This window comes from Eptatretus burgeri, chromosome 10 (genome assembly GCF_056783735.1).
Source record: "Eptatretus burgeri isolate ZD-2024b chromosome 10, Ebu_testis_v1, whole genome shotgun sequence".
NCBI lineage: Eukaryota > Metazoa > Chordata > Myxini > Myxiniformes > Myxinidae > Eptatretus > Eptatretus burgeri.
In genome coordinates, this window is record NC_140970.1 from 92,053,996 (window position 1) to 92,080,491 (window position 26,496).

Here is a 26,496-nt window from a genome sequence, read left to right on the forward strand (position 1 = left end):
AATTTAAGCAGTTTAAAGTTTCAATGTACTCTGAAAGTAAAGCAGAGAACAAACAAACAATTGCAAATAAAAAAAAATCATGGAATCGTTTTGTTGAACAAAATTTAATCTAAATTTTTGACTCATCAAAGTAGCCACCTTTTGCAGATATAACAGCCGAACATACTAGTGGCATTCTTTCTGCAATGGAAATCGAATATTGTTCGGAGAGTTCTTCCCAACACTGTTCCAGAAGTTCCCACAAATGTGTTGCACTTGCAGGTTGCTTTGCTTTCACCCTTCTGTCCAGTTTATCCCAAATCAGCTCGATGGGGTTTCAGTCTGGAGACTGTGCAAGCCATTCCATGATTTGAAGCCTACCGTCTTGTTCTTTTCTTCTTTGGTAGTTCTGACAGAGCCTGGAGGTATGTTTTGGGTCGTTATCTTGCTTTTGGATGAACCCCTGACCAACGAGGCATTGACCAGGGGGTATTGCATGGCACTGCAAAATACTGTGGTAGCCCTTTTTGTTCAGGGTGCCAGTCACTCTGTGCAAGTCGCCGACTCTGGATCCAGCAAAAGAGCCCCAGATCATCACGCTTCCTCCTCCATGTTTGACAGTTGGTGTCACACACTGAGGAACCATCCTTTCGCCGACTCGACGGCGTACAGAAACCCTGCGTGATGAACCGAAGATTTCAAATTTTGATTCATCATTCCATAAGACCTTCTTCCAGTTTTCAGTAGTCCACTGGCAGTGCTTCATAGCCAAGGCAAGCCTCTTGTCCTTATTTTGCCATCTTGGCAATGGCTTTCTTACTGCCACTCGTCCTGTCAAACCTGCAGCTCGAAGTCTTTTTTTCACAGTTGAAACTGTAACTTCCTTACTTCGGCCAGTATTAAGCTGTGCTTGAAGCTGCTGTCCGGTGAGCCGCCTATCACGCAAGCTGTTGAGTCTCCTCAGAAAATTGTCTTCTGATTGTGTTGTCACTTTGGGTCTGCCAGACCTCTTCCTCTCAGAGTTTCCTCCAGTTTCCAAGTGCCTTTTGATGGTGGAGGAAACTGTACTCACTGACACCTTGGCTTCTTTGCAATTTCTCAAAAGGAAAGACCTACACTTTTAAGGGTTATAATGGTCTGTCATCTTCCTTTGTTAATTGTCTTTTTCTCATCATTATGATAGCAATATACTACTTCCTGCAGTGCAATATTGTCCAAATAATGCTTCAGAGGGTGTAGCAACACAGTCTGTTCCAACACTGCTTTTGTGCAGAGAGAGGGTTTGTAACGAATCAACAAATGTTGAGACACCTGTAGGAATTGTTTGCATCAACTTTCAAGGCTTAATTTACTTCCATTGCTGCAGAACAGCTGCAGTTGCTCACCCATTACTTGTTCCCTGAAAAGGCCTTTTTTGACAACTCTGAAATTCGCATTATTTTTCAATTTCTGGTAATCTCCAATTTTTTTTTAACCTCTGGCAGTTTACCGCTTAGCTTTGCACCATTTCAGGTTATTCACCAGACTTGAACTGCTTAAATTTCAGTAAAAACTGAAAAATGGGGGTGTTCGAAAACTTTTGACCGGTAGAGTATTCCCCAGAGGGTAGAGTATTTAACTTTGACCGGTAGAGTATTTAAGCCTGGTGTTGGCACAGTGGTTTGGGCAGCGGCTTGGGACCCAAAAGGTCCTGAGTTCAAACCCCGTTGGGCCACTGAATTTGTGTGTGTGTGTGTGTGTATATATATATATATATATATATATATATATATATATATATATATATATATATATATATATATATATATATATATATATATATATATATATATATATTTTGTTGGGAATTCGCACCCGCCGGCGTGCGAACAGCCACGTAACTCGAATCGCGGCATGTCGCCCACCGGACGGACAATTCTGTCGTGACCCTCTCGGACTAACGCCGGGATCTAGTCACGGGTGGGCCTTTCGGCCTCACCACGATCGTGCCAATCGGCCCCCCGCGTGGGATAGGGTTGTTCGTCAAATTCGACCTACCTAAGTACCCATGCGGAGGGTAGACCGGGCGATCGCACCTCGCCGCAGGTCGACTCCGGACACGGGCCACTTAAGCGACCCGTTCCGTACTATCGGGATAACCGAGCGGTGTTATCGTCGGCCTCGACGGTTCCGATTAATTATGAGGCGTATTAAGCCCACTACCAACCCTTTACGTGAAGCAAGATGGAGATTCAATTAAAGAAAAGACGAAGCGAAACGGGAAAAACAGTTCAACATGAGGCACATTTATTCCGCGGCACACGGAGAGCACACATATACAATTACAACAATTATGCACCAAAAGCAGATGTGACAAAAGAAACACAACAATGCAGATCTACTACCGACTACGCGTGCACACGGCAACACTTACACAGTTTTACTTTACAGACGGTGCCGACAACACATTTACTCAAAAGCAAAAGAAAAGGGCCACCCTCAAAGACAAGGGGACAGACGGGGCCTGTGGGCCGTGAGACCGGGTGGATCCTACCCGTGTCTTTGATGATGAGCCGCAAATGTGGCGGCGCCCCGACTCCGCGCTCCTTCGCGGGTTTCGTTGGCACTGCTTGGAGTGGGGTGGGAACGGGGCCCCCTTTTCACACTATCTCAGCGCGGGGGGAAAAAAGGGGGGAATTGTTGATGCTCTGGGGAAAGAGGATAGCTGGCTTGCTTGGGTCCCGCGACAAGCGACTCCACTGCGACCTCGTCGCCGACCGCCGTCTTCCTTGCCTCGGACCCGAGCTATCCGGTCCCCTCCGCAATTCTCCTCAGCCGACTGCAGCAAATCACCTCGACCGCACTCCAGGCTCCAGGCTTCCTCTCTCTGCAGCTCCCCGACAGACTCCGAACCCCGACCGACTGCCACTCTCCAGACCCGACTTGACTGCCTCGACATTCTCTCCAACTCACTGCCTCCAACTCGCCTTGACTCTTCTCCAACTCGCCTTGACTCTTTGACCGAAACTGACTAAATTCGCCCCGCGCTCGGCGCTTTATAGTCTGGCAGGAGAACCCATATGCAAATTTCTGGATCAGAACGAGCTCGGGGGTCGAGCCACGCTCGCCCATTGGACGGAGAAAAAGTGGCACGAGTCTCCCCTGATCCCGAATTTGCATATATCGATTCTACTCCGACGCGCCTGGAGGCGGGGCCAAACTGCCCCGCGCTTGCTGATTGGACGGATCAGAAGTGGGCGTGTATCATTCCTGATCCGACTTCTCCTCGGAAAGGCCGCTATTTGCACCCGCGGCTCGGCGCGCGTCCCGCACGAGGCCAGGACAGCCTGACGCTCGGTGCCCACAAGCGGTGCGGGAATGGCCGCAGAAGGAGAGGCGAAGGTGGTGGAGGGTTTAAAGTGGTGGTCCATGGCCATGGCGACGTTTGGAATGGCGGTGATGCGATGTTTGCGGGAGCGAGTTGTGAAGGTAAAGGTCGTGGCTGTTGGCGTTGTTGTGAAGCGGCGTTGCGGTTGGTGGTTGTTGTGTGATGGCGGTTGAGACGTGCTTGGTTCAAAATAAAGATAGAACAGAAAAACGGCTATCTTGAAGGGTCGCAGCCCGAATGAATCACATTTATTCCCTCTAAACAACGGGTTTGAGGCTAACTACACATGTACTTACAGAGATATCTCACCTACGGGACCTGAATGGTGGTTTGCGAATTTCCTCAACCGCAACAATATATATATATATATATATATATATATATATATATATATATATATATATATATATATATATATATATATATATAATGCATGTATATTTTTGTATGTACTATATATATATATATATATATATATATATATATATATATATATATATATATATATATATATATATATACATAGTATGCGGCAATACATACATACATATATATATATATATATATATATATATATATATATATGTATGTATGTATATATATATATATATATATGTATATATGTATGTATGTATATGTATATATATATATATATATATATATATATATATATATATATATATATATATATATATATATATATATATATATATATATATATACCAAGTAGAATAACACCAGGGGGTTGACTCAGCCTGCCATCCTTCTGAGGTCGGCGAAATGAGTACCAGTGCACTGGGCCCGGTGTTTGCCCCGGTTAGAATAGGTGTACCATATCCCTGTGTGTTGTAAGAGGTGACCAGGGTTGCATCAGGAAGGGCATCTGGCATAAAACCAGTGCCAAATCCTTATGTGGATCATTGATCCACTGTGGCGACCCCGAACGGGAGCAGCCGAAAGAAGAAGAAGAGTATTCCACAGAGCGAGTCCTTGACAACGAGGCATGCTTCAATTCATTCCATGGAGCAGTTTTGGAGATTATAGAGATGCAAATTTTTTCAGTTTTTCCAAGATGGCACCTGTGCTACGTGATCTCTGCTGTCATAATTATCATTATAAATTCCTTCAGGAGGATGCACACCTATGGTCAAAATTTCGTGTCAATTGGGCCAACTGTTGCAAAGAAAAAAATATTCATTACTCATCGAATCAAGCATTGTACTTGTTGAATTATGACGTCATAATGAAGACAGCGATGACGTCATCGTTAACACATCTTATTCCGCATTGGGAGTACTTGACAATGAACCATGTGTAATTATTTCTGTGGAGTGTTTTCGGAGTTTTAGAGGTAAAAAAAATATTCGGTTCTTCCAAGATAGCGCCTGCACCATGTGATTTATGATATCATAATCAAGAAGAAAAATTCTCCAGGGGAACGTGCACCATTTTGGAAAATTTAGTGTCAATCAGACTGACGGTTGCTGAGAAAATGGATTTTTAAAATGCAGACACGTGCAAAGCACTTCCAGCACACTTATCAATGGCACACGGATGTGACTGATCATTTTACCCCGCTTTTCACTTCGCGAACACAGGGTAACAATTCTCTTTTCTATTGAATTCCCTTCTGCTTCTGGTTCCACATTTCCCTCCCCCCTCCTCTTTTATCCAAACGAAATCGACATTAAATGTAAACACTTCATGTTGAAAAAAAAAACAACATGTTGAGAATGCATATACAACCCTTGTTTCCAGTTCACAAATGCTACATGTGTTCTTCTCTACTCCGTCATATATCTCTTCTTAAAAGCAATTTTCATTTCCGCCACCGAAAGTGAAGGAGGTTACGTTTTCCCCCTTTCTGTCTGTTTGTTTGTCTGTTTGTGTGCAGGATATCTCATAAATTGTGAACGGATTCGGATGAAACTTGGTGGACAGGTTGGGTGTGAGTCAAGGAAGAAGTGATTCAATTTTGTTGAAGATCCAGATCTGATAATTTTTTGAGTGATTCTTCACCATTGGGAGATAGGGCAAAAATGATATGAAGCATGATATCTCAAGAAGTTGTGGACAGATTCGGATGAAACTTGGTGGACAGGTTGAGTGTGAGACGAGGAATAAATGATTCGATTTTGATGAAGATCGGAATCCGGATCTGGATACGAGAATCATAAAATTTTAATAGTGATTCTTCGCCATTGAGAGATACGGCCAAAAACGATTTAGTGTTGTATAGCATGATATTTCAAAAATGTATTGGGCCTGATATGTTCTCCTGGATCAGGCATTACGTGGCAGAGGTATGCACTCCAGCGAGTGCCCTTATTGCTTTTCCGAAGGTGTTTGTCTACTCTGCGCCTCGTCCACTAAAACCCCACCCCCTCATCCCCGCTCATGCAGATCACAGTGTTTCTCCATACATTTCAAAAGCGATCTAATCTCCAATCCCATGATCTTTATTACCCTCGCCGAAGGAGAGGGTATTGTGTTTGGGTCCGTTTGTTTGTTACTTGCAAAATTGTAGATTTTTAAAGTATATTGGTCAGCGAATTTTGTTATTGACACACAAAATTGAGTCTCAATTGAGAGACAAAAGAAGAATTTTGTCTCTCAGGGGACACTAGATACCATTGACTCGAGTTGCAGGGCCAACCTTAATGGCAGAGCTGAGCTGTTCAGGGAGTGGAGGCGTAAAACTGTACATGCACTGAGGTTGGACAAGGAAGCTAATGCGAGACGAATCTGTGATGAGGTAGAACATCAACTGTGGTCAAGTGATTCTCGTCCCGCTTACAGGGGAATTCGCGTATTGCGTTCCTCCAAGCCCATCCCTCGGTGTACTGCAAATAGAGTGGAGGGTGGTGGGCATTTCACCGACGATTCAGATGGGAAGGCCCACTGGGCCGGTTATTTTAAGAGGCTTCCCCAGGCTGATCTACCATCTGTTGAGTTGGATGTCAGTTGTATTACTATCCCTATTGCTGACCCTCCATTCAACTGTGATCCACCTTCATTTGTGGAAATACTTGCTGCTGTGAATCGGTTTAAATGGGCTAAAGCTAGTGGTATCTGTGGCATCCATGCTGAACTTCTCAAGGCTGGTGGAAATGTTGTACTCATGTCATTGCATGCAGATCTGTGCTCTGCCTGGAACACAGGCATCATCCCAACTGACTGGAAGAGGGCCCTTGTCATCCCTCTCTGGAAAGGGAAGGAAGATCACCAGGACTGCAACAATGAACGAGGGGTGACTGCTGTCGGTTATGGAGTGGTGATGCTTCATCACCATTTGCTTGAGTACCAGCACCCAGAGCAGTCTGGCTTTACACCAAAGAGGTCAACAATACACCGCATCCTTGCCCTTCGGGTCCTCACCAAATGCAGACGAGAGTTTCGGCAGGGGCTGCATGCAGCCTATGTTGATCTCTGCAAGGCATTTGATTCAGTGAATTGGGTTGCCCTCTGGAGGATTCTTATAGTCAGGGGGTGCCACCATGTCTGATCAATCTGATCTCTGAACTTTACTCTGGTACTGAGAGTGCTGTGAGTTGTGGTGATACCATCTCTGACTTATTTCCAGTTGTCAGGGGTATGTGCTGGCGCCCACACTTTTCAGCGCTTGTATGGACTAGATTTTGGGGAGGATGTCAGAGAGATCAAGCTGTGGTGCATCGTTTGGGAATGTCAAGATCTCTGACCTTGATTTCGCTGATGATGCAGTCATCTTTGCGGAGACTCTGGATAACCTTTTGTTGGCCCTCGAGATGCTGATTGAGGAGTCGGAGCCCCTGGAATTAAAGGTTTCCTGGGTGAAAATTAAGATCCAGACTTTCAATTACATCTTAGATGCTGCTATCTTGTCTGCACCTGTTTGAGGTGAGGTTGATGAGGTCACGGAGAGATTCACTTACCTTTGCAGTGATATTCACGTCTCTGCTGGCTGTGATTTAGAGGTCAATAGACTTCTTAGATGGGCCTGGGGATTCATGGATTCACTGGATCATGTGAGGTGGCACAGTCGGTACCTGTGCAGGAGGATGAAAGTCCGAGTCTTCAGGTCCTTCGTGCTTCCAGTCTTGCTCTTCGGATGTGAGAATTGGACTCTAACCAGGGATCTGAGATGGAGATTAATTCACTTGGTACCAGGTCTCTTCGGAGAATCCTTGGCTCTCACTGGTCAAACTTTGTGTCCAACGAGCGGTTGCTGAGAGAGACTCAAATGAGATTTGTCACCTTCGTAGCCCGTTAGTGTCAGCTGCGGGTATACGGAGAAGTGGCTCATTTTCCTGATGCTGATCCTGCTCACCAGATTCTCTCACCGAGGGAGCCTCATGTGTGGAGGAGGCCAACGGGCCGACCACGTGCCTCAGAGTTGCAGCATATTGATCAACATATCAAGGAGATAGGGCTGGGCCAGGCATCTGCCTGGAGGAGGGCCAGATGGAGGCCCCTGGAGTACCAGCGGAAAGTGGACCTGACCTGATTTTATTATTCTCTCTGTTTGTCTGTCTGTCAATCGCCACAGGTGACAATATTAAACCGATCTTCAGGAAACTTCACCACATGAAGAGTTTGTCAGAAGGAAGAAGCTTATTGTTTTTGAGGTCAAAAGGTCAACATAGCCGAAAGGTCCACAACAGGTGAGATTTCCAAAATCCTCAATTTTACATCCAATTAATTTGAAATTTGAAGAGGATTTTTACATCATTTCATTGAATTCAGCAAGCAAGTATTTTATTTAGGTCAAAATCGGCCAAAAGGTGAACACAGGCCAAAACGTCGACATTAGCCAGATTTCTAAAATTGTCATTTTTCATCCGATTGACTTGAATTTTGAAGAGGAGTTGCATATATGGTCATTGAATTCAACCACCAATTATTTTGAGGTCCAATTTGTCTCATGGATTTTGCAAGTACATGCTCTGCATGATGTCTTCTTTTTGTTTGTTTGTTTGTCTGCAAATAATTTTGTGTTTTACTCCGCATCCATCATCAATGCCTTCGTTATGACCTCATAGTTGCATATGTTGAACGCTCCGTCCGATCAATATGGTAATTTTTGAGGATCATTGAGGGATAAAATGGTCCACAATTTTTTTTTAATGATGTCATCGGCCACGTGATTCGGCAGCCATGTTGTTGTTTTTAAAAAAAATCTTCAAAAATCTCTTCTGAAATGGCTGAACAGATTGAGGCAAAACTTTACACATATGACTGCCTATCTATGAGGAACAAAAGGTTCACACATTTGACATCCTCGTTCACATGGTTTGGCAGCCATATTGGATTTACCCTAAAACATATAAAACCTTCTTCTCCAGAAAGCCAGCAAGATTGAGGGGAAACCACATGAATGTTCCCCAAGGCATGTGTGTGCAAGTGTTAAGGAATAATTGATGTCACTTGGCTTGGCAGCCATATTGGATTAAAGAAAGTCTTAAACAATGTTTTCTCTGGATCTGCTTCATGAATCGATTTGAAACTTCAGAGTTGTGATCAAGTCGTGATGGGGAATACAGCTTTTAAATTTCAACTTCATCGGACATGTGGTCTGGCAGCCAGAGTTTCGTAATTTTTTGACGTGGGTTTTTTATTTCTATTTTTATTTTTTTGAAAAAGGTTCACTTGGCTGTGCCTGGATGTGTTTGAGGATCGAGGAGAAGCAGCTGAAATGAGAATCCTGTCCATGTTCCTCGTGATGACTTCATCTTTTCTTTTTGCTTCTTTTGGTTCCTTCTGATTACTCCAATGCAGGACTGCACCTATTTGGTCTTCTCTTTGATCTGAATGGAATTTATTTTAATCCCATTTTTAATTCAATTGAATAATAGTAAAAAAAATGTCATGGGTCAGGGTCAGGGTCAGGTTTTTTTTTTTTTTTTTGTATACCTTGGTCGAGGCTCGTATGAGAGCGAACACACAACTCACAGCAAGGCGGCATGAGACAAGAGGGGCGGGAGTGGAAGGGACAAAACAGTGGGGAACAGACACATTAGGTGAACTGTGGAAGGGAGAGGGATGGGGATGGGACGGGGAACATGGCGAAGAGAAGATGGACATTTCAGGGACTTTCAGGAAGGAAAGCAGGAGAAATGAAGGAAGTGGGCTTGGGTGGATTATCAGGGGTAGAAAAGATCGAGGATTTGGATGGGGGAAGATAAGAGGTGGTGGTGAACAGCTGTTTTGAAAGCCTGGAGGGAAGAATGGGAAAGAATAGAGTGAGGAAGTTTATTCCAAAGGCGAGGAAAAAGAGGAATGAAAGAGTGAAGATGAGCAGTGATTCGTGATTTTGGTAGTTTTACCAGAAGGGGGTTGTTGGCGGACCTTGAGCGCCCTGTGGAAATGTGGTGGGGACAAATCGCAGAGAGAGCAGGGGGGCAAGGCTGGAGAGGAGTCGGTAGAAGACAGAAAGACCACCGACCAACCTGCGGTGATTGAGTGAGAGGCCCAAAGACTCAGCTTCATTGCGGGAGATGCCGATGATCTTAAATGCCCTGGTTTCGACAGCGTGAAGCCGAGAAAGGTGGGAGGCAGGAGCACAAGCCCAGAGGGGAGAGCAGTACTCCATCAGGCTACGGACAAAAGCTTTGTAAGTGGTCAGGAGCTCAAGAGGGCCGAGGAAGGACTTAGCACGACGGAGGATTCCCAGTCGGCGACTGGCTTTTGAGGCGAGGTTGGAAATGTGACTTTCCCAGGAAAGGTCATGGCAGATAGTGAGACCTAGAAGCTTGAAAGAAAAGAGTTCTTCCAGAGGATTGTTGAGAAACTGGATGGGGGGGGTTTGTAAACGGTCCTTTCGAAGAGACATAGTGAGAGTGTGAGATTTGTCTGGATTGAAAGACATGTTCCACGTGTTGGACCAGTTTGTGATTTTATCCAGATCTGCAGTGAGCGAAGAAGCTGCTGCTTGCCGGTCTGAGGGATGACAGATGGTACGGCAGAGGGTGGAGTCGTCGGCAAAGAGAAATAGAGGATTTTCCAGAGAGTCCGAGAGATCATTGAGGAAAACCAGAAAAAGAACAGGGCCCAGAACGCTACCTTGAGGAACTCCAGCCTGCACAGGAAGAGGGGATGAAAGAACTCCATTTAGGGCCACACGTTGACTGCGACAGGAGAGGAAGTCTGCGAGCCATGAGTGGAGATGGCCTTGAATACCATGGGAAGAGAGTTTGGTGAGTAGGGCAGGGTGCCAGACTGTGTCAAAAGCACGTGATATGTCCAGGGATACGGCTCGGATTTCCTGTCTGGCATTGAGGACCTCCATCCATTGATGGGAGAGCAGAAGCAGCATATCCAGGGTAGAGTGACCTGGTCTGAAACCACATTGATGATTGGAAATCAAGCCATTGGAGAAGAGGAAGGATTTCATGTCTGAAGCGATGATGGATTCCATCACCTTGCTGATGATTGGGAGAAGGCTGATTGGTCTGTAGTTACAGGGATCTGTTTTTGCACCTTTTTTATGCAGGGCAGTGATGTTAGCAGATTTCCAAGCAGATGGCAGATGACCTTGGGCAAATGAGAGGGTGAATAGAACAGAGAGGTGTCCGATCAAAGTGGAACGTCTTGGTACCCGTGCATCACTGCCAGCAGTTACAAAGTGGCAGTTCTTATTATGTCTTTTTAATATTACATAACACACCAGTACATAAACGCCACACAAAATACACCACACAAAACTACACAAACAACATACCACACAAAACAAGTTCTGTTGAGATTCTGCAATATCTGATTGCTCTTTCTGCTTTCCCTTTGTCAAAGTTGAGAATTTGAAATCAGAAAACCCATCCACCCCCACGCCACGCTCTCAAAGCTTCATGTCCCCTCTTTCTGCCTTTATCTTCAACACACCCTCTCAATGCTTCCTTCTCATCCCACTCTCTAAACCCTTCCCCCACATCCAACACCAGAAACCTTCCCCCTCTCACCTCACTCAAACCTTCCCCCACACCTTCCTCCTTTCACCTCACATGTTCAAACCTTCCCTCACACCACACATTCTCAAACCTTCCCCCACACCTTCCCCCTCACACCTCCACCCCACAAAAGCCTCATATTGTCCCCAAAGCCTCCCCCTCTCTCTCTCTCTCTCTCTCTCTCTCTCTCTCACTCTCTCTCACTGTGTGGACCTCGAACATCCGAGCTCTCCATTCGAAGTTGACAGATCTCTCAATTCAGGCCACTGCCGACAAACCACACATCATCTGTTCAACAGAATCATTCCTCCCTCAGGATGTCCCTGACTATTTATTGTCTCTCCCCGGTTATTGGCTGTTCTGATTTGATAAGCCTGAACTACGCCCCAGCGGAGGAGTTGCACTTTATATCAATAACTCAATTTCTCACTGTCAATGTACAAGCACTTTCACTTCTCAACCTCCAGGAGTACCTCTGGCTGTAACTTCCCCTCCGCTCCCTCCTCTTGTTCATCTGTGTGTTGGAACGTCCAATTAACAGTGACGACTCCATCTACATCTCTCTCAGACAACACCGCCAAAACACTCTCTCAGACAACACCGACAAAACACTCTCTCAGACAACCCAACTCTCTCTTCCTCATACGTAGTGATTCAAATTGTCACCATGCAAGTTCGCTGGGTGTTGATACCTCCATCAGCAGCCATGACACTTCAGAATAGGACACCTGTGACTCTATGGGACTGACTCAATCTGCAAACTTTCCATCCTGGATTTCGTCCAATGGAAAATCCTCCATTCTGCACTCGGAGATGACAAACTTCCCCGCAAATGTCTCCTGCTCTTCCTCTGCTCCATTTGGTTCATCTGATTGTATGCTTGTGAAAGTCCACATCTCCTGGCTATTCTTAGAGAGCTGCCTCAATGCTGGCGAGTCTGGCATTTCACTGAAGCAGATTGCTAGGGACTTCAAGCAGCTATCTCTCTTCAGTACTCCTCTCCTGTTTTAACTTCCTTGATATTGTCTCAGTCTGGGAATTCTTCCAGAGAAATCTGCTGTCTCATACACAGATTAATCCCTTCTCGTCTCCAATTATCCTACCCTTCTTCACGCCCATGATACACTGAAACCTATGGTGAAGCAGTTACTCTGAAACAACTTGCCTTCTCTTCCTGGAATTTAAATCCGACCAAAGGCAATCACAGTGTATTCAAAAAAAATCTGCAGCAAATGTGTGTCCACTCTGAGGAGAGCCAGAAAACAACATCTGTCCAACCTCGAGATTGAACTCTCAAATTTGTCTCCCCCCTCTAAAATCTGGTTACACCTTGTTTAAGTTTATCACTGGTGCATGCTCGACTTCCATTCCTCCCCTCTCTTCAAATGGCAACACAGCCGACTCCGCTCATGATTCTTCTCTTGAGCTGAGTCGTAGTCTCTCAAATATTCCATCAAATATTCATATTCTATCAAATATAACAAACAAGAGATGTTGTTGATATCTCTAGCATGTCAAACTCTGACCATCGACCGTTTTGTTTCATATTGGTTGAAAGGTGGTTGAGCCCCAACTTGGGGATTGGACTTTTTCAAGTTAGTGAGGGTAAGAATTTATAATTTAGCAAGCATGTCAGCATTGTTCAACAACTCGTTTTAACGACATCATGGGATATTCAACATCAACCAGAAGTCAATGCTGGATGATGGGCCCACAACCCACAACTCATCGAAATTTGAGGGACGGAACACTTTTTTTGATGCAAAATTCTTGCTTGCAAAGCACCAATCTGATAGATTATAGTTGAGTCAAGAATTGAACGGAGACGGGACAGGTAAAACGGAAGTGCACTACATCTGTGCCATCCTGTTGGTTTCAAGCAAGAGGGAGCAGCAAGCAATTAAACCATTCGGAAAACAAATATATACTTTCGAAAGAAAAGAGAATTTTACAAAAAACAAATTCTCATGTCAGCATTCACCAAACAGTGTTAATATAACAAAGCAGAATTTAAATCTCTTTCCCCACTTCACTCCATCCCCCTTTCCTCCTCGTCTGCTCAACCTCCCTTACCTTTTTTTCCCATCCATTCCAATGCCGCCGTCTTCCTTCTGTTTTTTTTTCTTTCACATTCTCAACTCGGCACCCCTCTCTCAATTGTACTATTGTTCTTGCCATTTTCAAAAAGTGCCGGATTTACACCTCGTCCAAAAATACGAATGACATATTTCATGCCTGATATAGTCACGGACAAAATGTCTAAAATATAACTGTTGGATTAAATGTTTTCTCATGAAGAATGAGGCTCTTATAAAAGTGAGATAATAAGGTAAAAGGAGAATATTGTGTGTTTGAGAGAAATTGTACTTAAACTTGTTTCCAGCTCAGACTTGAAGGCACTTCAGGTGGAAACAGATATTTACTGGAAGGGCATTCATAGAGCGCATACCTCCGCCATGCAATGACTGATCCAATTGAACATTTCAGGCCCAATTCAATTCCTGAAATATGCTTTATATAGTTTTTAGCCTCATCTCTCAATCGTGAAGATCACTTTTAAAATTAAATAATTCCCATATCCGGATGCAGATTCAGATCTTCACCAAAATTAAATCCATTCTTCCTTGTCACATACCCAATATTTCGACCAAGTTTAATCCGAATCTGTCCACCACTTTTTGAGATATCATGCTACATATCAGTTTAGATATCATGCCATATCAGTAATGAGATATCAGTTTAGCCCGATCTCTCAATTGTGAAGAATCACTTTAAAATTCTCGTCATCGGATCCATATCTGGATCTTCACCAAAATCTGATCAGTTCGTTCTTGTCACACACATAACCTGCCCATCAAATTTTATCCGAATCTGCCACAACTTTTTGAGATATCCTGCACACAGACCAACAGACAGACAGAGAGTGGTGAAAACATGACCTCCTTCCACCTTCTGTGGCAGAAGTAACGAAAAACTTAACAAATCACAAAGAGGATGTATTTGTTAATAATGTAAGTTTGACTATCTTGTACAATAGTAAAAAATTAAACAAATGGTTTATAACAATGTTACACTGCTCTGTTCCTGTCTCTCAGACATCGATGAATGCAAACCTGGAACCTCATTCTGCAGAGGGAAGAACGAAATTTGCACAAACACCATCGGCCTGTACCAATGTGATTGTGAAAATGGCTATTATCGAATCAACAACAGCTGTGTGGGTAAGGAATAAATTCCTGTTCAATCCTGCTGCGCACATGTGTTTCACAAAATCATATTTAAATGTAAAACTCAGGGATTGCTTCATTACCGTTGATTCATAGAAGAAAAACAGCATCAACTTGATTGAAAAGATTGTAAAAACTACAGAAAAACAATCAATTGGATATTTTGTCTAAAATATGTGAAGTTGCTGGTTTTACAAACATTGCAGGTATATACAATCTAAAATGAATGCACTTCGTCCACACTCTCTCATCACCTTCCCTCTCCACTCATCGTTTTTACTTGTCATTATTATTTCCCCCCCCCCTCACCAATACCTTTTCATGTCTGTGTCCTTCATCCCTCTATAATTTGTTCTCACTCACTTTGCACCATTTCTATTGGGAAGGCAGATGCCAAATCAAAACAGGCAAGGGCAACGGACCTCACTCCAAAACCAGTCAACAGACAAAATTAAACACAACTGCATAATCTCCTGCTTAGTGCACCCTAACTGCGCTGCTAAAGGGGTTGTCACACCTTGACGTTTTAGCCAGCGTATGGCAAGGTATCAAAATGTATGTAAAACGCTGGCGTACGCTCAACTATTTATGTTTTTTTTTAAGTTTTGGGCGTATAATAACGTGTTGGACGTATGCATAACTTATTAGTAACATACACAGAACGTTTCAATCACATATAGATAACTTATACCAACGAATGCTGAGCGTGTTGTCGGCGTTCACAACCTATGCCCAACTAGTCTAACTTATGCAAAGTGCACGGCAGCGTATCGCCGACGATCACGTGGCGTAGCCTATCCATAGGCTGCGGCTCGACGATTCAAATCATAACCGCACTAGACATCGAAGTGTGAAGCCGCTGTCACACCTTGACGTTTTAGCCAGCGTATGCCGACGTATGAAAAATTTGCCGAACCAAGCTGGCACACGTCAAATACATTTTGGGTAAGTTTTGTATACGTTAATAGCATGGTGGCATACGTCGTAGTATGCTGGCATACATCGAGTACGTCGAGCACGTCGACAAATTTTCAGCATGTTGAAAATTTCTCGACGAACTTGGCGTTTGACACACGTTCCGCATACGCTGGCATAAGTTGTAGGCACGCTACGCGATCGTTGACACACGTTGACATACGTTACTTGTAAGTTACTCATAAGTCAAAACACGTCGAGGTAATGTTTAGCATACCCGAAACTTAATTTTTAACGTATGAGTAACGTGCTTTGAACCTATGTGTAACGATCTCCAACGCACATTGACGTATTTGATTGACGTCTTCCGGATGACCACAGAACTTACTGAACGTGTTTCGAATTACAGCTACCATATACGTAATTGCATATTGGCAGCTCTAAAAAGAGAGCTCGTCGTTTATCTTCTTCCTCTACTTATTCTTCTTCTTCTTTTTCTTCTTCTTCTTGTGAAAACAAAACCTTTATATTCGGACTCGGCTTTTTATATACATGATCCGGATCTCCTGAAATACTAAACACTTGTACACATCCTCGCATTGAGGGTGCCTTTTGAGAGCGTCTATCATGAACTTTTAAATATATTCGGACATTTGTTTTAAAGTTTCGAAAAGTTCACGTTACTTTTGAAAGATTATTCCATGTAATGTATTGTAATTTCGTAAATACATTATTTATTTCTTAAATACAATGTATTTTTCGTAAATACACGATGACGGGTCTCACTATTGGCTTAATGACGGCACGTGACGAAATGTTGGAAGTTTTTGTTGTTGTTTTATTTTTTTTTGGGGGGGGGGGGTCGCGGTTGAGAACCACTGTGCGAGACCTTACCTCGACGTGTTTCGACTTATGAGTAATTTACAAGTAATGTGTGGTCGACGTGTGTCAACGATCGCGTAACGTGCCGACAACACGTTACTCATCGGTTAGAAATAAGTTTCGGGTACACTAAACATTACCTCGACGTGTTTTGACTTATGAGTAACTTCCAAGTAACGTGTGTCGACGTGTGTCAACGATCGCGGAACACGCCTACAACTTATGCCAGCGTATGCGGAACGTGTGATTCATACGCTGGCATATGTCGGAAAATTTCAAGCATGGAAAATTTGTCTAACAGCTCGGCATACAACAACGTATGCCAGCGTACTACGACATATGCCAGCGTGCTCTTAACGTATACAAACTTACCCATAACGCATTCGACGTGTGCCAGCGTTTTAGCCAATTTTTTCATACGTCAGGCATACGCTGGCTCAATCGTCAAGGTGAGACAGGGCCTTAAGCATGGCAAGGTACGGCCAACGGCATATCGCAGACAGAGCAGGGGGGTGGGGCGAGACCGGAGAGTAGAAGGTAGAAAACAGAAAGACCACTGACCTGCCTGCAGTGAGAGAGTGAGAGGCCCAAAGACTCAGCCTTACCGCTGGGTACACCAATGATCCTAAATGCCTTGCTTTCCACAGCATGAAGCCGAGAAAGGTGAGAGACAGGAGCATCACCCCATCGGGGAGAGCAGTACCCCACCAGGCTGCGGATGAAAGCTTTGTATGTGGTCAGGAGCTCAGGTGGGCCAAAGAAGGACTTTGCATGACGGAGTATTCCCAGTCGGCGACTGGCTTTGGTGGCCAGGTTGGTGTGGTTTTCCCAGAAACCACTCATGAGGCTCCCTTGATGAGAGAATCCAGTGAGCAGGATCAGTGTCAAGAAAATGAGCCACATGTCAATACAGCCGCAAGTGATGCTCACGGTCTATGCAGGAAACAAATCTCATGTGAGTCTCTCTCGGAAACTCCTCGTTGGACACAAAGTCTGACCAGCGATAGTCAAGGATTCTCCGAAGAGACCTGGTAATGAAGGAGTGAAGTCTCTCTCTTCGATCCCTGGTCAGAGTCCAAGTCTTACATCTGTACAGCAAGACTGGAGGCACCAAGGACCTGAAGACTCAAACTTTCGTCCTCCTGCACAGGTACCGACAGCACCACACCCCATAATCCAGTGAATCCATGACTCCCCAGGCCCAACCCAGACCTCTATTGACCTCTGGCTCACAGCCAGCAGAGACATGAATATCAATGCCAAGGTAAGTGAATCTCTCCGTGACCTCAACATCCTCACCACAAACAGGTGCAGACAATATTGCAGCATCAGAGATGTCACTGAAAGACCGGGTCTTAGTTTTGACCCCGGAAACCCGAAATCCCAGTTGGTCCGACTGATTATTTAGCAGCTTGAGGGCCCCCAAAAGGATAACCAGACTCTCCGCAAAGATGACTGCATCGTCTGTGAAATCAAGGTCAGAGATCTTGAAACTCCCAAACTAGGCATGGCATCTTGATCTCTCTGACATTCTCTCCAGAATCCAGTCCAGACAAGTGCAGAAAAGTGTGGGGCACCAGTACACACACCTGACAAACTCCAGTAACAGAAAATAGGTCAGGGATGGAACCACCACATATCACAGCACTCTTTGTACCAGAATATAGTTTAGACATCAGATTGATCAACTTTGTTGGCACCCCACGAAGACAAACAATCCTCCAGAGGGTGTCTTGATTCACTGAATCAAATCCTTTGCAGAGATCAACATAGGCTGAGAGCAGCCACTGCCGAAACTCTCATCTGGGTTCGGTGAAGATCCAAAGAGCAAGGATATGGTCAATCGTTGACCTCTTTGGTGAAAAGCCTGACTGCTCTGGATGCTGGTGCTCAAAGAGATGGTGGCTCACTCTATCAAGAATTGTCCGAGCAAAGACCTTGCCCAGCACTGATGGCAGCGTCACCCCTCGGTAGTTGTTGCAGTCCTGGTGATCACCATTCCATTCCCAGAGAGGGACAATGAGGTCCCGTCAGTTGGGATGATGCCTGTGCTCCAAACAGAGTACAGAACTGCATGCAACAATACCAGTTCTCCATTTCTATCAGCCTTGAGAAGTTCAACATGGATGCCACAGATCCCTCGGGTTTCAGGCCCTTTCATGTTTCCACAAACGAAGGCAGTTCACAGTTGATTGGAGGGTCAGCAATGGGGATAGTGATACTCCTGGCATCCAACTCAATAGCAGGTTGGTCAGCCTGGTACAGCCACTCAAAGTAACCAGCCCAGCAGGCCTTCACTTCAGATTCCTCTGTCAAGAGTCCACCACCCTCTCCTCGAACAGCAGCACACCAAGGGATGGGCTTGGAGGAAAGCAATGCACGAATTCCTCTGTAAACAGTATGTGAATCACTCTTCCACACGTGTTACTGCACCCCTTCAAAGATTTCTTGCACAAAGACCTCCTTGTCCACCCTCAGTGCATGTCCAGTTTTATGCCTCAGCTCAGCTCTGCCATAAAGCCTGGCCCTGTGACTTTGGTCAATGTTATTCAGTGTCCCTTGGGAGAGAAAGTTCCTCTTCACGTGAAAGTCGGTTCCAAGACTTCCACCAGCAACATCAAGGATGGTAGTCTTGAAGGCACACCACAACTCTTCAGGATTCCCCACATCAGCCAGACCCCCTAAATCCCCACTCAGCCTGTTTGCAAACTCCTCAGCTACCCTCTCATCCTTGAGCTTGCCATCATCAAGCCTCGGCTGGGATGATACCATTCTCCTGGATTTAAGCTGAAAATTCAGAAATGCTACAACAAGCCTGTGGTTGGTATTGAGAAACTTGGCTCTCCGGTGGACCCTGCAGTTCTGGATCATCCTCCAGTGACCATCAACGAGCATATGATCAATCTCCTTTGCCACACCACCAGCGTTGGCATGCCAAGTCCAGCGACGAGGCTGTGGGTGCTGAAACCATGAACCAGCCACCCTAAGTCCATGACTTCTTGCAAAGTCAAGGACCTTAGTGATATTCTGGTTCACAGATTCAGACCCATGGGGACTGACAGATGTATCATAGCCATCCCTATCAGTGCCATTTGATACAGACTGATCATACTGAACAATCCCCCAAGACTGATCATCCATTGACTGGAGCACGGCATGAAATGCGTCCTTCACAGTGAGATCACTCGCCTCGGTCATAGCATATGTAGAGACCAGGGAAATGACATCCAAGGAGCGACAAATCCTCAGTCTCATACGCTCATTGACTTCGTGTTACCTCAATTATCATGGGAGTCAACTTGTTGGACACAGCTACAGCAATTCCTTGGGCATGGTAATTATCAGAGCGACCAGATCAGTAGTAGGTGTAACCACCTGCCATGATCTTGCCACTATCCAATCTCTGAACCTCAGAGAGTGCTGCAATGCTGATATTGATTTCTGGAGCTCAAATGATAGCAGAAACAGGTGATGTTCTTCTCTTTGGGATAGGACATTGCAGGTACCCTTCCGAAGGGACCGCCTTAGGTTAACCCTAGCAGACCGCTGTCTGGTGGACGACACCTCAGTACCACCCCGACACATCCTACCGCAATCCAACCCAGGAAGGTTACCACACGTTTTTCTTCCTGTCATCAAAGAGTGGGGATCCCGAAGGCTTTGCCCCAATCCCATTATCCGGTGCAGTGCCCTGTGAAGGGCAGCTGCACAGGAGGTACTCCCTCGGAGTGGGTTTCCAGTTTTCTTTGCATTTTTTAAAATGTGTTTTGCATCAGGAAGTGCTTTACTGTAGCCATAGTGCAAATCCTGCCACCAACCTCCGTGAAACAAATTATTCAACTGCAGAAGGACTTCCAAAGATGCAGTTGGGCATCAGATATGGATGGCAGTTGGCTCACAACAAGCTCCTCCACCCTTTGACAGATTTGTTTTTAATCCTGCTGGGTGTCCATATCCAAACACCATTCTCAACAGGAAACCCGGTGGGGAAGATGGTTTTGTCGCTGACAACCCAACCATGAAACAGATTAGTACAGGTTTACATGGTGCCTGCAGCAAGTCACCGATCTGATCTGATCTGGCCTGACGTGACAATTCAGCTTTGTTGAAAATTTAATGGAAAAACTCAAATGCGAAAAGGTTATATCCTGGATATGCACGCACGCACGCACGCACGCACGCACGCACACACACACACACACACACACACGCATGCATACCCCATCTCCCTGGCTGGTGGGGTGGCTCATAATAATACTAATAGTAATAATAAAAATCTAAATGGCGATTTAGTACGCCTCGGTTGTCTAAGAAACTTTGTGGTATTAAAAAATGGGGGCACGAATTTTAGAAACAAGCCCTTCAGGCATAGAAAACATGCATTGCTTGTTTCCAAAATTAAAATGCTTTGGAAGAGAGATTCATTTGTGTGGTGGGGGTAGGTAGCTACCTCTTTTAGTCAAAATATTGAAATAGTCTTTGCAATTGTGGCTCAGAAATGTAATATTGGAGAATAATCTGTTTTCTCTTATTGTGATATTCATTGGGAACAAAGATGTTCTCATTTGAATAACAATAACCCGCAAACAAAATGGCAAGCAAGATAAAGCAACACTCAGGAAATGAGTGCAATGGGGGATGAAAGCAAACTGGGTCTGAAGCTACAAATATTTCCCAGTCATCTGCAAATACACATGTTACAAACTCCAGTAAAGTTGAAGGTCAGAATAAGAACATCTCCAGCGTTCAAAATCTGCCTGTTGATGATGTCTCAACAATAAAACTGTTTTGGTGCTTATACCACGACTTGTCAACATAACAGTGGAATGGGTACTGTGAGGGAATAATGGGGTTCAAGCAGCAGGGAGAGGAGGAAAAGATGAGTGATTTTGGATGAACAGTTGTACTCCAGCTCCAAGAGTAATGTGCATATATAAGTCCATGTTTGCTCTGCTGCTGCAACTTCAAGTACTTTTCCCCATTCTTCCATCGTTCCTTCCATGGAACAGGATTGCTGTCACGCAATAAATAATGAAGTCATATGAAATGTGCCAAAGGTCATGGTTGATCTCGTTGGGCAAAGTTCATCACTGCAGTTAATTCGTTTCGTGGAGTTTCTTGAAACCACTAACGGTGAAATTTCAAGTTTGTTTTTGCTGAGAATGCAATTTTTTTCCAACCATTTAAAAAAATGTATTAACCTGCTCCCGCATCTCCCTTCACCACATAGGTCTGGTTAAAAAGAGGGTGAACCTCAAGATGACAGCGACCAATGCAAAATATGTGCAGGAGATGCAGAATATGAACAGCTCCAGCTACAAAGCTTTTGTGAAAAAATTCGAGAACGAGGTTTGTTTACAATGAAATGTTCTAAAGGTCAAGAAATATTGATCATTACACATTGTTTTACAATTAATTATACATTTTACTCGTTTATAATTATTTCATGTTTATTCATTTAATTTGTTTGCTTATTCTGAAGATAATGGGTCACATTGAAAGTTCTTTGTTTTTCACGTTTCTTTAACATGAATTGTTCCCCCCCCCCCTTTTTTAGCTCATTCAATCACTGAAGAGTGTTTCACCATATTTTTCCAAACTCATTATCTTGAACCTTACGTAAGTCAACACACACAACTTCTAAAAACTACACGTGAAATATTATCAGTGATGATATAATGTTGGATAGCAGTAATAACCAACCACTCTATGGTATTGAATTTAGCAGAAATTTCAAGTTGACATGTCTGGTACTCCCATTTGGCTCATGGTGGTTGGATCGCCAGTTCATAATCCTGTCCATTGCATGCATTTGTCCATTGTCCACCAAGTCCTGACATTAATATCACAGTCTACCCATGTCACCTTGTGTCTTTTGTGTTATACAGTTATCATTCATTGTTTGTTTCCAAAATTGAAATGCTTTGGAAAAGAAAGATCCATTTGCATGGTGTTGGATGTAGCAACCTCTTTATTATCAAGATATTGAAATAGTCTTTGCAATTATGGCTCAGAAATGTAATATTGGAGAATAACTTGTTTTCTATTATTGTTATGTAAACTGGGAACAGACGTTCTCATTTGAATAACAATAACCTGGGAATAAAATGGCAAGCAAGATAAAGCAACCCTCAGGGCATGAGTGTAACGAAGGATGAAAGCAAACTGTGTCTGAAGGGACAAAGCTTTCCCCAGCAATCTACAAATACACACATTACAAACTCCAGTGAAGATGAAGGTGGGAATCTGGTTTCCAGCATGCAAAACAGCTACATTGCAAACAAGAGAGTTCATAGAACATGACGCCCCACACAGTGTTTAAGTATATACAGGAGGGCCTTGCCATTCGCGAAGGTTACTTTCTTGAAAATCCACAAAAACAAAAAGGTCAACATAGGCCAAAGGTCAACAACTTTGGTGAGATTTGTAAAATCCACAATTTTCATCCAATTAACATGAAATTTGAAGAGGATTTGTATTTCAGGTCACTGAATTCAACCAACTAATTATTTTGAAGGTCAGCATTGACCTAAAGGTCAACATAGATACAACGTCAACAACTAAGGTGGAATTTCCAAAATCCTCAATTTTCATCCGATTGACTTGAAATTTGAAGAGGATTTATATTTCATGTCACTGAATTCAAACAGCCAATTATTTTTGAGATCAACATGGACTAAAAGGTCAACATTGGCCCAAGGTCAACAACTAAGGTGTTATTTCTAAAATCCTAAATTTTCATCCAATTGACTTGAAATTTGAAGAGGATTTATACGTCACGTCACTGAATTCAACAAGGCAATTATTTTTGAGGTCCACATAGGCCAAAAGGTCTTTGTAGGCCAAGTTTCTAAAATTGTCAAATTTCATCCGGTTCACTTGAAATATGAAGAGGAGTTGCATATTTGGACATTGAATTCAACCACCAATTATTTTTGAGGTCAAATTTGTTGCATGAATTTTGCATGTATCATGTTCTGCATGATATCTTCTTGTTTGTCTGTCTGTCTGTTTGTCCGCACAGAACTTTCACGTTTTTCTCCGCAACCTCTTGCCATATTGAGACAACATTTTCATCATAGGTGCTACTACTCATGTGGAATGTTCACATGATAATGATGACATCATAGGTCATGTGGTGTGGCAGCCATTGTGTAAAAACAAAAAAAAATGGACCTCTGTATCTCTGAAACTGCACCAAGGATATTACTAAAACTTGGCATATGGCAAGCGCTCCTCATGCGGAATAAGTGTGATTTTTTTTAATGCCATCATAGATGCCTTCGTTATGACATCACTTGCATCTAACTTTAGTTTGCAATCTCATCAAAGATGGTGGACTGGTAGACTGGCATCCATTTTAGTTGGAAAAAAAAACTCAGTGTTGAACATGTCCTCAATCATTTCTCGGACATGCATTTACCAATCTTGTTCAAATTTGGCAAACAGATAATGAATAATGGCTTCTACAAACATGTCTTTTTTTCGAGCTCAGACCCAATATGGAAAACTGATGGCCATTTCAGTTTTTTTTAAACCCGGTGTTGAACGCGTCCATAACTATTTCTCAGACATGCATTTACCGATGTTTTTCAAACTTGTCAAACACATAATGAATGATGCATGGCTTCCATATGCCTGTCATTTTTTTCGAAATCAGATCCAAGATGGCCGACTGTGGCCATTTTGTTATTTAAATGTGTCCCCAATCATTTCTCAAACATGCATGGTCCGAGTTTGTTCAAACTTGCCGCAAGCACAGTACATGATGTCATGTACGTGCCCCTCACTTTATTTTGTGATCTGATCAAAGATGACCGACTGGTAGACTGGTGGCAATTTTAGTTGTACATAAACATGGGCTCGCCCCTTAACTCCTGATAGCAAGATTACTGAAACAACAAGGGCTATGCTATTTTATGTCTTTTTTACTTGTTTTCCTGTATTATTATTTCATATGTAGCATGGAGCTGCTGGTTGTATCATTGCTGGAAGTGTGGCTGTGCCCCTGATTAAATGTCCCCCTGATTCCAGTAAGCTGGTATTCATTTTGCTGATCTTGGAAGGAGGACTGGTTGAGTCAACCCTTGTGGTGTTATTTAACAGATTTACAGCGGCTGAAATCCAAGAGCCTAAGATCCTAAGCCAGCCACCTTAACCATTAAGTGAACACCCGGATTATTTTCCCGTATAAGAACATAAATAAAGTTTATTTTCTTGAGTTATTAAGATCATGAAACTTACCTTTAATAATAATGATGATAAACTTGATCCAAAAATGTGATGGCGATGGTGATGAGGGCGACGATAAAGATGAGTTGATGGAGATGATGGTGATGATGTTGGAGGGTTTGAGGGGGTTATTGTGTTGACGGCCAATGTTAATTCAATGAATAAATGTGGAACATACTTCAACAACCATCTGCAAACATTGCTTCAATAAATTCATCACGATAAAGTGAATCCATGAAGTGGAAACCCATGAATGGCAAGCCCCTCCTCTACATCAATTTTAATATAAGAACGTTTTTAAAAATCGGGAAGTTTTGTGCTACTGACGCAGTCTTATGCACTAACCACCCTTATTCACTTTAATAAGATGACGTTGATTTGCAATTTAGGAGATGGAGGCTTTATTCATCACCATAGAACGTAGCATCATTCAACATTGTACACAATGCACACAATTCAACTTTTCACTTTGCGTGGGCTGGGTAATAATTTCAGCAGGATGAATGTGAAGCACAAACATTTCAAGAATGCAACTCCAGAGGAGATTAAAAGGCTTCTGTTATTACCTCTTTACAAAGTCTCCAATACAGAGGTGTTTCTATATTGCAGCCAGGAAATGGTATGAATAATGCAGACTATGCTTTCATTTTTATGATGACTTTGTAAGACATTACATTAATTTTTGTAATTCCATCTGCTATTTCAATCCCAGCTATTGGTGAATTGAATAGCATATAATTTATTGCACAGGGGTCATGGATTTATAATAGATAAAGAAACGTGTCAGAACTTTTGACTTACCCGCTCATTCGTGTGGAATAAATAGATACCTGCCTATTTGGTAAATATTGGTTTCGTGGAACAAAGGTTCACAGAAGTGATGTATTTTATGATAAACCAAAAGTGTTGATAAATGTTGAACATAGCAAGGTGATGCTTACAGGATTTGTATCACAATATATCAAATATAAATATGACTTCAGCCAATGGCTGCACTCGACTTAAAAGGAGGGCTGATTAGGAAACCCTATTATTATTGTTTCTCATAGATAGGTGCCAACATTCCTGGAACTCTAACTGTCAATAGAAGAAAAGTCTGAATGCTTTATTGCCATCTGAAGAGGTGAAAGAAGGCACATTCTGAAGTTATTCAGTTATCTTTTTAATGTTTAACCTCCATCTGCTGCAGAGCCTCATGAAGAACAGAAAACATTGGCTATCCTGACTTTTTTTGTTGTTGTGAAGTTCCAAGATTGGTCTTGAGCAATCACAATTAAAGTGGTGGCCAAATGGTGAGGACACGTCTGGTGGTTGGTTCAAATGTCACTGAACACAACATTATTTGAATATTTATAATCTGTAACCGATGGTGTTGGATGAATTATCATGATACTGTTGGATTGTTATTACAGCATTAACCCAATTTACTCATTAATGACATTCAGGAGGGGATGTTAGTCTGCCTGCTACTCTTGGTCTGCTCTGCATGCAATGTCAGTCCACACTGTGTTTGGCTCGTAACACCCTAAAGGTATCTTGGATGGGTGGTAAAATCTACACAATCCCCATCGCTAGATTGGAAAAAAAGAAAAGCGTAGTTGTATGGTTGACATTTTCAAAACACCACCCTTCCCAATTGTAAAATGATTGTGATCTCCAGATTTGTAATCAACATAAGTTATCTTTTCAAGAAAATATTGCAATTTCACAGCAAGCCAAAAACTTTCAGCCAAATGTTGTTTCCTTGATTGGAACCATGAATTTCTCTGAACATCGACTTTTACAATCTTGAGCACATAGTAATGATAATCATTTAAATATATGTATAAATATATGTGTATATATCACACGTCATATATATATATATATATATATATATATATATATATATATATATATATATATATATATATATATATATATATATATCATGCGTCATAAATACATATTAACAGATATGTATATGAATATG

At 43.0% G+C, this 26,496-nt stretch overlaps 1 protein-coding gene across 50 annotated transcripts in view; it reads left to right on the plus strand.

The window, feature by feature from the left end:
• The window catches only part of LOC147019121 (uncharacterized), a 145,252-nt gene extending 118,853 nt beyond the window's left edge, over window positions 1-26,399 (plus strand). For all 50 annotated transcript variants that reach the window (XM_085899975.1, XM_085899955.1, XM_085899956.1 and 47 more), the window contains 4 exons: window positions 14,364-14,489; window positions 21,523-21,641; window positions 21,850-21,911; window positions 25,714-26,399. In XM_085899975.1, coding sequence (XP_085756101.1) covers window positions 14,364-14,489; window positions 21,523-21,641; window positions 21,850-21,911; window positions 25,714-25,723 — 317 coding nt within the window. In that variant the 3' untranslated portion in view covers window positions 25,724-26,399. The remainder of the gene's footprint in view (window positions 1-14,363; window positions 14,490-21,522; window positions 21,642-21,849; window positions 21,912-25,713) is intronic.
• The last annotated feature ends 97 nt before the right edge of the window (window positions 26,400-26,496 follow it).